Source organism: Crassostrea angulata, chromosome 8, assembly GCF_025612915.1.
Source record: "Crassostrea angulata isolate pt1a10 chromosome 8, ASM2561291v2, whole genome shotgun sequence".
In the NCBI taxonomy this organism is placed as follows: domain Eukaryota; kingdom Metazoa; phylum Mollusca; class Bivalvia; order Ostreida; family Ostreidae; genus Magallana; species Magallana angulata.
In genome coordinates, this window is record NC_069118.1 from 17,453,472 (window position 1) to 17,468,347 (window position 14,876).

Below are 14,876 nucleotides of genomic sequence, written 5' to 3' on the forward strand. Positions count from 1 at the left end.
AAAGAATGAGAGAGAGAGAGGTTAGAAGTAAAAAAAAAATTGTCCTCTCTAATTAGGAAAATAGAATATTTGTTTTAAATAAGTATTGTTAAGTACTGTTTAACGTGGCATAACAGTAGAATGAAATAGGATATATGCAATTTGAAACTTAAATTTGCATTGGAACGAAATATATTCTCTTTGAAATTGCCCTTCATATTTTAAATTTCTTAATATAAAACCGGACTAATTTTAGGAATGTGTTAAATATGCGAGTTTAATGCCTCCTCCTCCTCCTTAAAAAAAAAAGTCTTTAGTGGGACAAAAGTAAACTCAACTCACTTGACTTATATCACTGAACAAATGTAGTTGTAAATGTGATCTAACCTGCAGGAGTTTTCCACCAATTTATGTTGTTTTCTTCCATGAACATTTTTGCTGTTCTAGATGTGTGTTTTGGATCATTGTCTTGCATAAAACGATGAGCATTCGGGAATTTTTCTTTGATAAAAGGAATAAGTGTTTTTGCGAGAATGTCAACATACAAATCTGCGTTCATTATGCCATTGAAGATACACACGTGTGTTTTACCACGTCGACTTATGCCTGCCCATACGTGCACTTTTAACGGGTGCTTCGGTTTTGGTTTTCGTTTTGGAGTAAAATTTTTCTTTCGATAACTGCGTTTCTTGAACTGTTCCATGACAACGGATGATTCATCTGTCCATATGACATCATGAAAGTTATTATTGATATTGTCATGAGCCCATTGTAATCTTTTTGGTTTGTTTGTTTCTCGAATAAGTTGACAATAACGGGTGGTTCTGATAGACCAACCGATATTTCTCCTGATTCTATTGATAGTAGCTATACTTATTGTATATCCACAATCCTCTAAAATTTGTTGAATTTCTTTAGCAGTTATTTCATCATTTTCCTTTACACTGGTATCAATTATATTTTGAATGTTAGGGTTAGCCGACAATAAGTTAGGCCTTCCAGAGCCTTTGTCACGATAAAGTTTCCCAACCGAAAGAAAGGTTTTAATTGTTCTTGCCACAAACCATCGACCTGCGGTTATATTTTCACGAAACAATAATCGAGATATTTTGGAATAAATCCCACATTTAACTCCATCTCTCAAAAGATCATAATATAATTTTAATATTCTTCCCTTTTTATATTCTGAATTGCAGTTCATATTATCCGTTCATGATTTCAGATTAAGGATGTTTTTACGTTTCAAATACATACACTACAGTTCACACAGAATGTCTTCACGCAACTTACTGCTTTTCGATAGGCCGTGCTGAATTATCGTTCTTGAGTCAGCAGCCCATGCAGTTCATTGAAATGACATTCTCTAAACTAAAGTAAAAATGATTCCGTATTTATCTGCTTCAGAGATTATGATAAGAGGCCTCAAAGATGAAAACAACGAATATTTACAACAAACTTTCTTAGTGAAACAAGTATCACAGAGAGGGAGATCGGTTTTTTCGAAAAAAACGTTTAAAAAAGGTGATTATGTGATCGAGTACAAAGGAACTTGTAAAGAATACGATGAACACGAGTTCCGTGCTCTTCATGCTACTTATGAAAAGAATGGTGAACTTTCATATTGTCTTGAATTTAGTGTTGAAGGTAAAAAGTACCTTATCGATGCAACAAGGGAGTTCGAATTTGGGATAGCACGATTGATTAATTATGCAAAAAATCCGAATCTTAAATTATTTCGGCCTCTAGTTGTTGAGAACGGAAAGAATCCCCGAATTGCGATATATGCGGCAACTAATATATCCGTCGGAGAGGAATTATTTTGGGATTATTTTTCATCTTTAAACCCAGCAAAGTGTTTGCTCAGTTCCAACAATGCAGAGCTTGACGAAATTAAATGGATTTACTCCCGACGATTGAAGACCGGTAAAATAACTTACAAACTTCCAAAACGCAGAATATCTGAAAGAAGTGGAGTATGTGTAATTTGTTACAAATATTTAAAGAAACTTTCAAATCATTTGATAACTACACATGGAGTAAGCGAAAAAGGTCAACGGCAGAAAATGATACTGGAAGGCCGCAGTTTGAAAATTGGAGACGCTTTGGATGCGATCAAACCCGATGTCAAGCGACGCAGAAAATTAACTTGTCACATTTGTTCTCGTGATTATTTTCAGCTGTCTACACATTTAGCAAGGGTTCATAAGTTGTCTCCTGAATTAAGACGGTACCATGTTGAAAGCAGCAAAAAAATGTGACTTTGAAAGAGACAAATGTCAGAAAAAATATCATAGATAAAATATCCTAATTACTTTATTCTCTCTCTCTCTCTCTCTCTCTCTCTCTCTCTCTCAAATGATCGATTGGTCGATCGAACCAGGTTACAATTACAATTCAAAATGGCCTCATACGTAATAATAATCATAATTAAATAGTAATTAATAAAAAAATGTTTATCAATTGTATTCTATTTAATATCTTATCTTAGAAAGAGGAATTGAATGGGTAACCCATTATCTATATCCGCTTAGTGGCTTGATTGTTTGGGAACTATGTCGACATTAATGCAAGTGCATGGTTCTTATGGGTACACGAATTCGCCACATATCTTTTACAGATTTTTTCGGATAAAACACCCTATTCTTGTGGCTTTTTATAGAGGGCATGGCATATTTTTATCGATTAGTCGTTGATGCCCTGTATAATACACAACCTAGTTTAGTCAGTATTTGCTATCTGTTGCCCCTGGGTCAGGGTTTGTGATGAAAGGAGGGTGTACTTTATGGATTGTATGTTTGAATTCGTTTAAAATAATTGTAACGACTAGAGCATTTTGAAAACAAAATGACTAAAAATTGTAATAAACAAGCAGGGGTCTAAATGTGGTCTTATAATTCTCTATTTGTAAGACAGATCTTCAAGGTACTTTCATGATACATGCCCTTATATTTGAATGATTAGAATATTAATAGAGTTAAGGCCGATCACATCTTTAAGGATAATGAAATGACTCATGCAGGTAAAGTAATGTATATGAAGTGTGTTTCCATTACAGATAACGACATTTAAAAAGTGTGTCGTTCTGAATCCCTTACTTCCTGGACTATATCAGTGACAGTGACAAAATCTCAGTTAATCTAAAAAAAAAACCAACATTTTAATGTTTATTATGTAATATAATATTAGTTATATAACATGTTTGACGCATGCAGTGAACACTAAATTAAAAAATCAAAACTGACTTGAAAGTTACGACAGTGTTCTTTACAAAAATGGTTTTTTTTTTTCAAAAAGAAATGAAGCAATCTGAATAATTTGCTACTATTTCTTCTAGATGCTGTTTTTCCGTATCAAACTGTGGTCTATTTATTGAAAAAAACAATAAAGTTTCTGAAAAACGTTTTAGGATAGAGGAACAGTTCTCAACTGACACTTGAGTACCTCTCATGTCCAATGATGTGAGGTTTATATTATGATTTGTCACTATATGCTGAATGACTCCTCTGCCTGTAATGAATGTAAATGAAAGATCAATTTGGTCCAGATATTTGCACTGTGATAGAAATTTTAGTTCTTTATCCATCAGGTTTGTACAGTGAGCAAGACAGAGAATTTGCAGATTTGGAACAAAAGGCAAAAACGACAGAGACGATAACTGACAATTTGATAAATCCATCCAATATAGATTTGGAGATCCATAGAATCCTTGTTGGAATATTTCATTCAACTTTTCAATTTTACAATCAATGCGCCAAAATCCAATAAGAAAACGTTCGAATCCCTGCGAATGTTTCAAAATACCCTTAAGTTTCTCGCCATTTATTAACGCCGGATTTTTGAAATCAAATATTCTCCATAGAGACGAACACTGAACAATCAAATCATTCAATCGACGACAAATTCGATTCACTACCTGCAGTAGCAATTTAAGTTCTATATATTCTAGTATCTTCAATAAAACGCAATCTGGTAAACATAGCAAATTCGTTTTCCTGTAAAACATAAAACAGTATTATATAATAACATTAATAGTTCAAAGATCAAAACTGTGGCATGTAGTTTATTTGATTTTCATTTTGCTTTTCTCATAGATAACTTATTGCAACAAAAATATACCTTAATAAATTTGCGTCTTCCATGTTCAAAACATCTGTTATTCAGTTATCCTAGCTATTTATAGCACTGAACGTTGTAGAATACAAATAGTGCAGCTGTACTCAGTAAATTTTGTTATGTGACATTTTAAAACAAGTTAAAGCCCCCATTGTCATAATAAGACATTTAAAAACAATCAATTCAAAAGTAAAAATCAGTGACATTCACTTTAATAAAAATAAATTGTGTATGTTGATTTCCTTTTATGAATGTCTTGTGTAAAACCGTTGTTTTCTTTAATTTTATCCTCAATTATTCGACAATGAACACAGTTTGTCGTAAATTTAGTATCATTGTGTGTTCTTTATGCCGTTGGTCACACGTTATTTACATTTCCCAATGTCTTTGTCTGCGATTACACTACGAATCAAATATGTAACGTATTGTTTTGGTATGTATTTTGCCATTTCCGCCGCTCTATATTTCGTATTCTATTATACATGTATTTCAGAATTAATGATTACCACAAAATAGAAAAGTTGCACGAGAGCTGCCAATATAATATTTGATAGCACCCTCTAAAAAATAAGTTTTTATTCCATCGGTATTTTTCAGCAATAATGTAACAAAAGTTTTGAAAATTATATATAGTTGTATTTTTGTACTCATGTTACTTAACATTGTTTACATGCGCTGATCCAGAGGGGTTCGGTGAGGTCAGGACCCCCTATCCCCGGAAAATTTAAATTCATTAGATTCGCATTGTAAAAGTATCAAAAATATGCCTCTCCCAACCCCCCATGGGCAAAACCATTAATCCCTTGGACCCCCCCCCCCCCCTTTTTTTTCTTGATCAGCCCAAAGTCTTTATGATCTTGAAAACAAAAGACTCGAGATATCGTCCCGAAACTACTTAAACGCAATAGCTTATGACCAAACTTGGATCAATACCCAATGTCGAAGGTTCAATTTCAAGAACTGGGGCGACTCGAAATATTGTACTGACAATAACCTACCTTTTTATAAACCATCATGACATAATATTGCAAGTGGTGCTTTTTTAGAAAAGGTGTAGTGATGAACTCTGTTTACATGTGTTAGTACATGTGAATACCATAATATTTACATCTACCGAGTATCTTACGAAAACTCATTAATTCATAGCTTTACAGAAACTGACAGGACTAAAATCTACACGCCCCGTTTATCGATTTGGTCGAAACCTATAGCAACCTAAGAAAAATCACGGACTGCACGAAATAATCATGATGATGTCGGACTCAAATTCCCATAGGAGACGATTTGGCTGTTTCTTTTAGCTAACGTACTGATGTAGATTAACAGTGGTTTAGTTAATTTATTTAACTTACTTTTTACAATCAATTGATTAATTTGTTAAAAGAGAGATGTAATATATAAACAATAAAATGCTCTCTTTGATGATTCATGCGGGTTATGAAGGTGGCGATCTTTGCAGAAAAAAATTACAAAACCCGCTAACGCGGGTTAAGTATTTTTCTGCAGTGTTGCCACCTTCATTTCTCGCACAAATCACCAAAGAAAGCATTTTATTGTTTAAAAAAATGATACATTACAGGTATATTTATTGAATATTCTCATTGCTAAACAATCTAAGAGGACTTACAGTATCGCTAATTATGTTTAAGTAATAATGAATTTTAAACAATGGACTCAAGAGACACATAAAGAGGAAAGAAAAAGTTGGCGTTTGAAAGATGTACGGTAACTATGTAAACACCATTAATATTTGATTCAAAACATGGCAAAAATTACCCAAATACCAAACGTATTAGTGAAGATTTGCGGAATATGAGGTTTTCCCGGGTTGGTAATAAAAACACCAATATTTTGAATCGATTCTTGCAGCCGAATCCATCAAATATGCAAATCCAGTTCCTTAATTTATTACTACAGTAAGTAGGAAGAACTGTAGGAGATCGATATTGATTATACAATAGAAAATCTCTTTATTTTTCCATATGTTATGCACACTGACTCAAGCATACCTATTCAGTTTTATGAAAATCTATCGTCTGATTTTCCTGGAAACCGTCTCAAAATACATGTACTAGTACACATTCATTCATTCATCTTTTATTTCCTCCATTATGGAGATTAGAATAATACAAACAACAAGTAAATTACAGTCAACGAGTCAAAATTATAAAATGAAGATATGTATGTACATATAAGTAGTAATAAGGAATGAAATTACATGTAGGGATGAGATTATTTACATATATTTTGAATGTAAGAAAGTTTTAAATAAGTTGATGGGGTGGGAGCTGTGAATTGAGCTACCCAAGGAGTCTGTTATAGACCGCGCAAGAAGTCACAACATGTCTTGAGTTCAATTTCCTAAACTCTATTTCCTCCGCTTGAGAAAGAACTGTCAGTGTTTGTTTTCCTAGGAGTATTAGGAAAAGGTCGTCTTCCGGAAGGCCGCTGAGTTCCGCTTCCAGGTGTACGGTAAAAGACCTTGTCAACGAGTTCCACCAATTGGAATGCTGTATTGTTAATGCCGGACAAGAGATGGTAGCGTGCGAAAATACGTCGGTAACAAAATGTCCACACAACACACAAGCTATCGAAGTCTGTAGAGGTTTGGAAGCTATGAGTTTGAAAGTAAATTTGAGGTTTTGAATTTCACTATATGAATTGATGTATTGCCACATAATAAATGGATTAGAGGTGCTGAAAACAGCATTAAAGCGAAAGAAGTCCGGATCGTATGCTGTTCGTTCGATTCGTTGTAGAGTTTGGTGCGTATAGACAGATGAGCGTACCGTCGATTTCCAGGCGGATTTTGACGGGAATGATCCATCCGAAAGCCATGTATTCAGGTAATCTGTAAGTTGATAGGTCTGGAGAAGTTGTAGGACGTCAGGAATAAAGCCCATCTGGGTCTCACTTAGGTTGTACAGGAAGGAGAACAGGCGTGAGGTAAAGATCTTTTTGGGAAGGAATTCAGTGTTCATCCGGCAAAGTCTTCCTAAAAAGAGGAGTTTTCTAGTATCAATTTCTGCCTTGATTGGTAGAATGTTCATGTATTGCTCGACTATATCTGATCTGGTAGGTTTTGGTAGGTTAAAGATCTGCTTGCAGATTCCGTGTTGGAGAGAGTTAAGACGTCTTACGTCTTCTTTAGTCATGTGGTTCCAGGTTTCACACCCGTAGAGGACAGATGGTAATACTACTGACCGGTAGAGGTGAGCCATCGTCGCGGGGTTAATACGAGAAATATGTAGATCGGACAAAGCGTAGAAGGATTTCCATCCTTTGGAGCATGCGTTTGAAATTCGAGATTTCGATTTTGTATTTGAATTGATGGGTATACCTAAATGTTCATAATCTATTCCACATTGAATTTTGGATTGTCCTAAGTAAATGTCTACTTCTGCAAGTGGTTTCTGTTTTTTAGCGCGGAATGAGAGAATGGATGATTTGGATGCGTTGTATTCAAATCGCCATTTGGATGCATATGTAGAGGCAGTGTCAAGCATAGATTGTAGAGCGCTTGGAGATAATGCGATGCAGGCTATGTCGTCTGCAAGGGCTGGTGAATGGTAATTTTTGTCAAATATTATTGGGTGGTTAGAATGTACTAATTGAAGTTCGTCTAGCAGGTCATTGATGAATACTAGGTATAGGAAGGAAGACAACACGCCTCCCTGTCTGACGCCTTGTTGGACTGGAAACCAGCGTGATTTAGTTTGGTTGACTATAACTGCACTCTCGGTGTTCTGATGACAGTCATCAATGATGTTCCATATCTTTCCTCTAATGTTTAGCTTATGCAATTTACACATGAGACCTTTCCTCCATACCGTATCAAATGCTTTGCTTGTGTCTAGAAAGCTTATGTAAACGTTACTACCCATTTCTAGGTTGTGATACAGTGTTTCATGGAGGTTAAATGAGGCAGTGAGGCAACCTAGTTCTTTCTGAAAGCCTTGTTGTTGTAAGTTTGGAAACGGTTTACATAAGGACAGAGAGGATATTCTGATTGATAACACTTTTTCAAATATTTTGAAAATACTTGGTAGCAAGGCTACTGGACGGTAGCTGTTACAAGAGTTTTTAGGCTTAGAGCCTCCTTTATGAATCGGAACGATAAGACCTCGTTTCCATTGGGGTGGGACGTAGCCGATGCTAATAATTGCATTGTACAGTTTGCATAGACATTCAACAATGAGATTGTCAGAATATAAGATATGTTCGTTTGTGATATTGTCGGCTCCTGGCGCTTTCCTTTGTTTTAAAGAGGATATGGCAGTGATGACATCATCGCTTGAGATTTGAAATATGTGATCTTTGTCAATAGAATTTATTTTGATTTGATCATACATGGAATGAATTACATGTTTAAAGTCGTTATCAAAAGAGTCGTTTTCGCTAAAACGGTAAATGTTTTCATAAAAGTCTGCAAATGCATTAGCAATTTCATTTGGTTCTGTGTGGCTTTCTCCGGCTGCATCACAGATTTCAGGATAAAATCGAGAAGATCTTGGACGTCTTTGCTTAATGAGTCTCCAAAAAAGTCGCAGGTCAAGTTCAGCGGCTTCGTCTATTTCGCGATAGACAGACTGAATAAAGATTTCATATTCCTTATCGTGAGCATTTCTGAAAGCACGTTTGGCGCGTTTGTAATTACGGTAGGTATCGTGTTGCCAGCCTCTTGGTCTGCCTTCTTGCATCCATTTTCGACGCATTGCTCGTTCTGTTGCATGGAGTTCTTTAACAGCTTTTGTCCAGCCAGGCTTTGTATATGGGCTAGTTCGCGATGAAGGAATACAAGATGAAGCTGAGGTAGATAGAATATCTATCAATGTTTCATTGTATACTTTAATGTCGTCATTTGACGCAATGTTGACATCGATTAGCTTTCGTAACTCGACGTTGGTGCGTAATTTATATTCCAATATGGTTTCACTACTCGCTTTGTGCCATGCTGGAAGTACAGAACAAGAGTCTTGCAAGTTTGTTCTTTTGGTATGTATTTCTAAGTTGCACACGACGGGTAGGTGGTCGGATGTTGAAGATATGGATCCTTCTTCAAGAATTTCGTAGTGGCATTTAGCTATACATGTGTCCTGGCTGAGCAATATGTAGTCTAACATAGTTTGTTTGGGAATAAATGAGAACGATTGACCAGAAACAGAAAAGTCAACAAGGGGGGTCAGAAAATTGCATCGCTCTACAAACTTGCAAAGGATGGCTGACTTGATATTGTTTGTATGTAGCTCACGAAGCAGACTAGCGTTGAAGTCGCCAGCAAAGATAACTTGTCCATACTGGGAGTAGTGATCATATAAACTGTGCATTATATCAACGGTGCATTGATAATAAGTTATGTCACTATCAGCTGGGAGATGTACGCCGAATAGATAGAGAGGGGGGCTATTTTTAAGTATAATCTTAGCACCCACAATGCAGTCCGTTTGAATTCCTTCAATTTCTTTTACGGAGAATCGAAGATTCTTTCTAAATAAAAGAGATACACCACCTTTACCGTGAATTAGTTCTGGATATGGATGGTTGTAAGTCGAATCTGAGTGAAGTTTAACAACACTGAAATAATGGGGATGAATACTGTCAAAATAGGTTGTTGAGTATTTATTAAGTTTGTGTTCGGAAAATATTGCAATGTCACATTGAGTTTTATCCAGTAACGCACAGACCGGTAAAGTGGATGAGATGATGCCTCTAACATTCCACGTTACGATTTTGAGCAGTGAGGATGTTGTTGGAATCGCTATTGCTAAATGAAATGAGAGTGCTAGCAGCAGTAAACTAAGGACAATGGTTTTTATTATGCTCATTTTGATATTCTATATTTCGTCGTATTCAGTGCTCCAGTCCTCAGAAGCGCGCTGTGTAGCACATTTTTGCTCCCATTCTCGATTACTTATCCACTTTCTACAGCGTACGCCTTCAGGCCAAAAGTTTGGGGATTCGATAATATGATCGAATTCTAGTGGGACATTAATTTTTGCGGATAGACGAGACTGGTTGTATTTGGGTTGAAATAGCATTAAATGAGTTATCTTTACACCTTTGCTTTCGATGTAATTAGCTATTCCAGATCTTGACGATTCTCTCCCTATCCCCGATAAGTAGTATCTAGCTGTCTTACGGTAAGTAACACCAACGAAAACATCCTCTTTTCTTGTGGTTGTCTTCGAGTTTTGCTTGTCCTTAAGTGTAACGACGCAAGACATTCCGTCGTATTTCACCGATCTAGAGTCCGACGCCTCTCGGGATCCGCCTACTGTCACGTTACTGTTTACTGTTTTTTGTTTGTCGGAATGCGACACCCGTGGTCGAATTGTATCGTGATCATTGAGGCGAGACGGGGTAAAACCGTTATGCGGGCTGTCACTTACATGTATAGGTGAGCCGTTAGACGTCCGAGAAGGGGATTTCTTATTTTGCGGTGAGTGCGTCGGGAATTTTGAATGTGTTTGATTTAAGTCCGATGGTTCTAAGCCTTCGCGTAATTTTTTCACCTTTTCAGCAACAACTTTTTCAATGGATACTGTAGTTGATGATTGTGGCCAATCATTAGCCTGTGATGGTATCTTTTCAATTTCACTACTGCTGCTATTCACGGGACTATTATTACTAATAGTACTGGCGTAAGATTTGCATGGGCTTATTGAACTGAGTTGTTTTTGGAAGTTTATGCTAACTTTTGAGAGCCTTTTTAGTTCATCATTTGTTTTTGATTTGTAGGATTGACAGTCTTGATGATCTGTCTCCATACGTTTGAAAATATCAGACGAGAGTTTTTGAAAAGAGTCATATTTTGTAAATTTGGCCGTTGATTCTGCATGCAAACGTTCGTGATCAGACTGAAGCTGTTCAAATTGTGATTGAAGCGATTGTAGATCGGAAGTTAGAGAATTAATGGTTTTATCCTTAGAATTAACCATGCTTTCTAAGTTCGATATTCTTTCAATAAGCGATTGAATTGTTGTCCTTAGTTCGATTGCATTGACTTTGTTTATTTCAGCAACGATGGGAGTGTTTTTATTTTTGCCGAAAATGTCGTTAATGCATGATTTTTCGCCCTGCAGAAACATGTACAAAATGAAGCAATCTTTGGCATATTTAGTGATACTTGAGCCACCTGATGTAGTTTTTCGTGTGAGAAGTTTTCCTGACGGACAATCTGGTTGGGATTTTGCGCGTGAGCACAATGCATTTCTGTACCAGCAAATCAAGTTTTCATCATTTGAGCATATATCTAGTAACTTGGATATGTATATCTCAATTTATCGCACTTAAGCATGTAATGAAAATTTTCAATAGTTATTTTCAACAAAATTTGTAATAAAATTGTAATATCTGCAGTTTATTTGTATTTTGGGGATTATTGATTCAAATGACTTATTTTTTTTTTTAAAAAGAAGAATTAAATAACCTCTAGTATAGCATACATTTGTGTGTATTTTTTGGTCATCTCTTATTACTTAGTCCTACACAATTTCAATTTTTCATGATATCATAAAAGCACAACGACGGCGTTCACCTACATGTGTTACCACCTAAAGGAAAAATCGTTTTTAATGTTCTTTAGAAATAAAAAAAATATCTTATCCGTGATTTGTCCTTTGTGTTCAAATTCATAAATGCTATCGAGCAACGTCTTAAAAGATATGAATACATTGTAATTTACAAAAATGCAAAAGCAATTAAAACCAAAGATGACCACTTTAAAGAGCCATGTTTCTTTGTGTCCTTTTCCATTCTTTCTTTCTTTTCTTCTCTTTGATTTGCTTCGTCCAAAACATTGTCAGAGACCAATAACCAGATATAGTTTCGTGTAATACTGAAACTTTGCTTTATCAATATCCAGTGATATCTAAAGCTTATATAATAATTATTTTATGGCATATACATATAAAAGTTTCATGATTTTGATATTATAAAATTGTGGTTGTCATATATATAAGGGAAAGAGATCATGTGAATTTATTCTTACGTATAACAGAAGCACTACCATTGATTCTTCTGATACTTGATAGTTATTACCCCCCCCCCCCCCCGCAAACATAGTTTGAGGAGTATAAGGGAATTACCTTTTCCTCCGTCCGTCCGTCTGTGTATCTGTCCGTCTGTCTGGAGTATCAGGCTTGGGGTAATACTAAATGTAATGGTAATGCATTGCAATGCATTACATGTTTTTAAAGTAATGCTAGTAATGTGTAATGCCACAAATTTAGCATTTCAAGTAATGGTAATGTAATGCATTACTTTTATAAAATCTAGTGTAATGCTGGCATTACATGGCAATACTTTGCATTTATGCTTATTTATGCATGTTTATTTTTTTTTTAATGTGATAATTTAATAACTAAAATTGTATTTGATTAAAATTATTTTAAAGAAGAAAAAAATAATTCTTCAGATAAAAAATGTTTTAGTTGTATTATTCAAAAAGATAAAGAAAAATCCATTTTTAATTGTCAATATTACTAGCTATAACAACACCATTTAATAACATTTTTAAGAGTGTTGTTATTAAAAGTTTGAAATCATTTAAAAAATTTACTTCAATTAGTTTGCACTTCATTAAATTCTTTACTGTGAAGAATGTGTCAACAACACGCTATGCCCTCAGGATAATCTAACTTCCAAGTGCTATATACTTGGGGTGGGTGGTGGAAAGGGGGGGGGGGTCGGTCCTGTCCTCAATCGCAGTTCTCCAAATAGGTCAAATCTTATCTGATATGCTTTGGTGCTGAATTCAGCAAATTCCTCTTTCGTGATTCTCTGACATTCAAAACTTCAAAATCCCATATTTTCAATTGGGAAACAATTGGCCTCTTGTTTAAAGTTCTTGTTTAGTTCAATTCAATATCCGCTGACATTTGATAAAAATAATTGGATGCTCGAAATTTGTTTGTTACTTGGGTGACGTAGCTTTACACCCTTTCGAAAGCCCGCCATTTCACTCTACAAAATGAAAAAAAAAAATCATCTGTTGCTTGACAGTTCTGTTTTATATACACTATGATTTTTTAAATACCGTATTCTTTTATTCATATGAATTTATTTATATTACAAACAATGAATTATCTCATATCCTTTGCAGTAATTGAATTAATGACAAAATTATACTATTATACCTATCGTTCATGTAACCTTATAGTTCCTTGTCCCTTAGACTTGCTCAAGTATATATTTGGTTTTATTTCATTTATTATTTCGTGAAAATTGTACTGTGTTTCAGATGTCATTAAACACTTTGGCATCATTTAAAAGTTTTTAAGAGAGCACTGCGTGATTATTAAGCTGTACATCTGCCCGAATTTAATAATTGAATTCACTTTTAGACTTACAATACTATTTATGATGTAATTCTTTATCATCTTTAAAGAAAAATAAAAAGAACTTTTTTTACGCATAATTAGAAAGTATTAGTATTTTGAAACTTAGCAGGAATAATGGATATAATGAAAAACCTGCAAGCATGCAGTAAAGACCAGGACTGGGTTTTACAAAACTATCATGAGATCTTTTATAAGACATATCTAAAGATTCTTATACGATATGACTAATGACAATCATTTTAGTTTCTCAAATCTTCCGCAAGTATTAGAAATCTTTCGAAAATTCATGTACTAATATTTTACTGCAATTAAAAGAACTTTCTTGCCCAGAGCCCCTTTTCTTCTTATTTATATTTTTAATTTTTAAGAGTTTACATAATAATTACAAGTGCATATTTTGATGAGATTTATGCTCTGAAAAAATATATTATTGCATCGAATAACTATCTTTTACGAGGGTATTATTGTTAAATACAGCAGTCTAGAATATAATAAATGAATATAATAATAATATAATGCATTCAGCAATTATAAACTTACAAGCCCATGCGGTCAGAAAAAATGTGTAACGATGTGCAGGAAGCACGGTGTTCAATTTAACGACGAGATTGATGGAAAAAAGGATATTATCAAAACCGAACTCCTCTGCCGCGACTGCTCTGAAGAAGGAGACATGAGGAGAGATAGCATCAAAAGTCAATGTAGTAAATGCACATGGTATGTAAGTTCGGCAGATGAAAAGTAAAAGTGGACATGCCTGGGTTGTATAAAAGCAGAGAGAAAATGGCTTTGGATGGGAAATAACAGAAAAACACAGGAGAGAAAATTTCACCACCAGGGCCAAGTCTAAGACCACAATTGACGAGGAAAAAAACATCATTAGAAAAATGTCAATTTCAAGAATTGAGGAGTGCATTGCTGGTCCATCGAGCGCAGTCAGAAAGGCATTACCATCATCCCCAAGCAACTTATCAAAATGTTTGCATTATATTTGAAATAAATTATTTATATAGTCCAATAGTTATTTTATATTTCTGATAAATATCCGCTCTCTTCTTATTGATGTCGATTCTAATTATTTTTACCCTAGATATTGATGAATTTTTTATACTATACTTGTTATTTTAAGATTTTAAAAACCCAATGTATACATTTACTATCCCTATATTCCTTGAGGTGATCTCGAGCGTTATAAATTCACGGCCGTCTTCAATATGCGAGCAAATCATATGCTACTTTTCTTCTGATTCATGCTTAGTTTACAATACCAGGGCTGCTGTCTTAAAATTTTACTCATTTAATGTCTTAAAATCACAATTCTTGAACACATGCATGCTACGAAAAATGCTAATTTTGATTAAAACACAATACTACATAAAGTTATAACTTCTCACAAACAACTGCATGAAAATAGAAACTGCGGAAAGTTACGGCCGCACACTC

The 14,876-nt window shown here is 34.8% G+C and overlaps 1 protein-coding gene across 1 annotated transcript; it reads left to right on the plus strand.

The window, feature by feature from the left end:
• The first annotated feature begins 1,304 nt into the window (after positions 1-1,304).
• On the plus strand, positions 1,305-2,293 carry LOC128160134 (uncharacterized). Its single transcript, XM_052823412.1, has one exon. The coding sequence runs from the start codon at positions 1,359-1,361 to the stop codon at positions 2,235-2,237; it is 879 nt and encodes a 292-aa protein (XP_052679372.1). The 5' UTR covers positions 1,305-1,358; the 3' UTR covers positions 2,238-2,293.
• The last annotated feature ends 12,583 nt before the right edge of the window (positions 2,294-14,876 follow it).

Bases quoted from the DNA above. Each gene is read 5' to 3' on its own strand.
- LOC128160134 (XM_052823412.1), top strand. From the start codon at position 1,359: ATGATTCCGTATTTATCTGCTTCAGAGATTATGATAAGAGGCCTCAAA.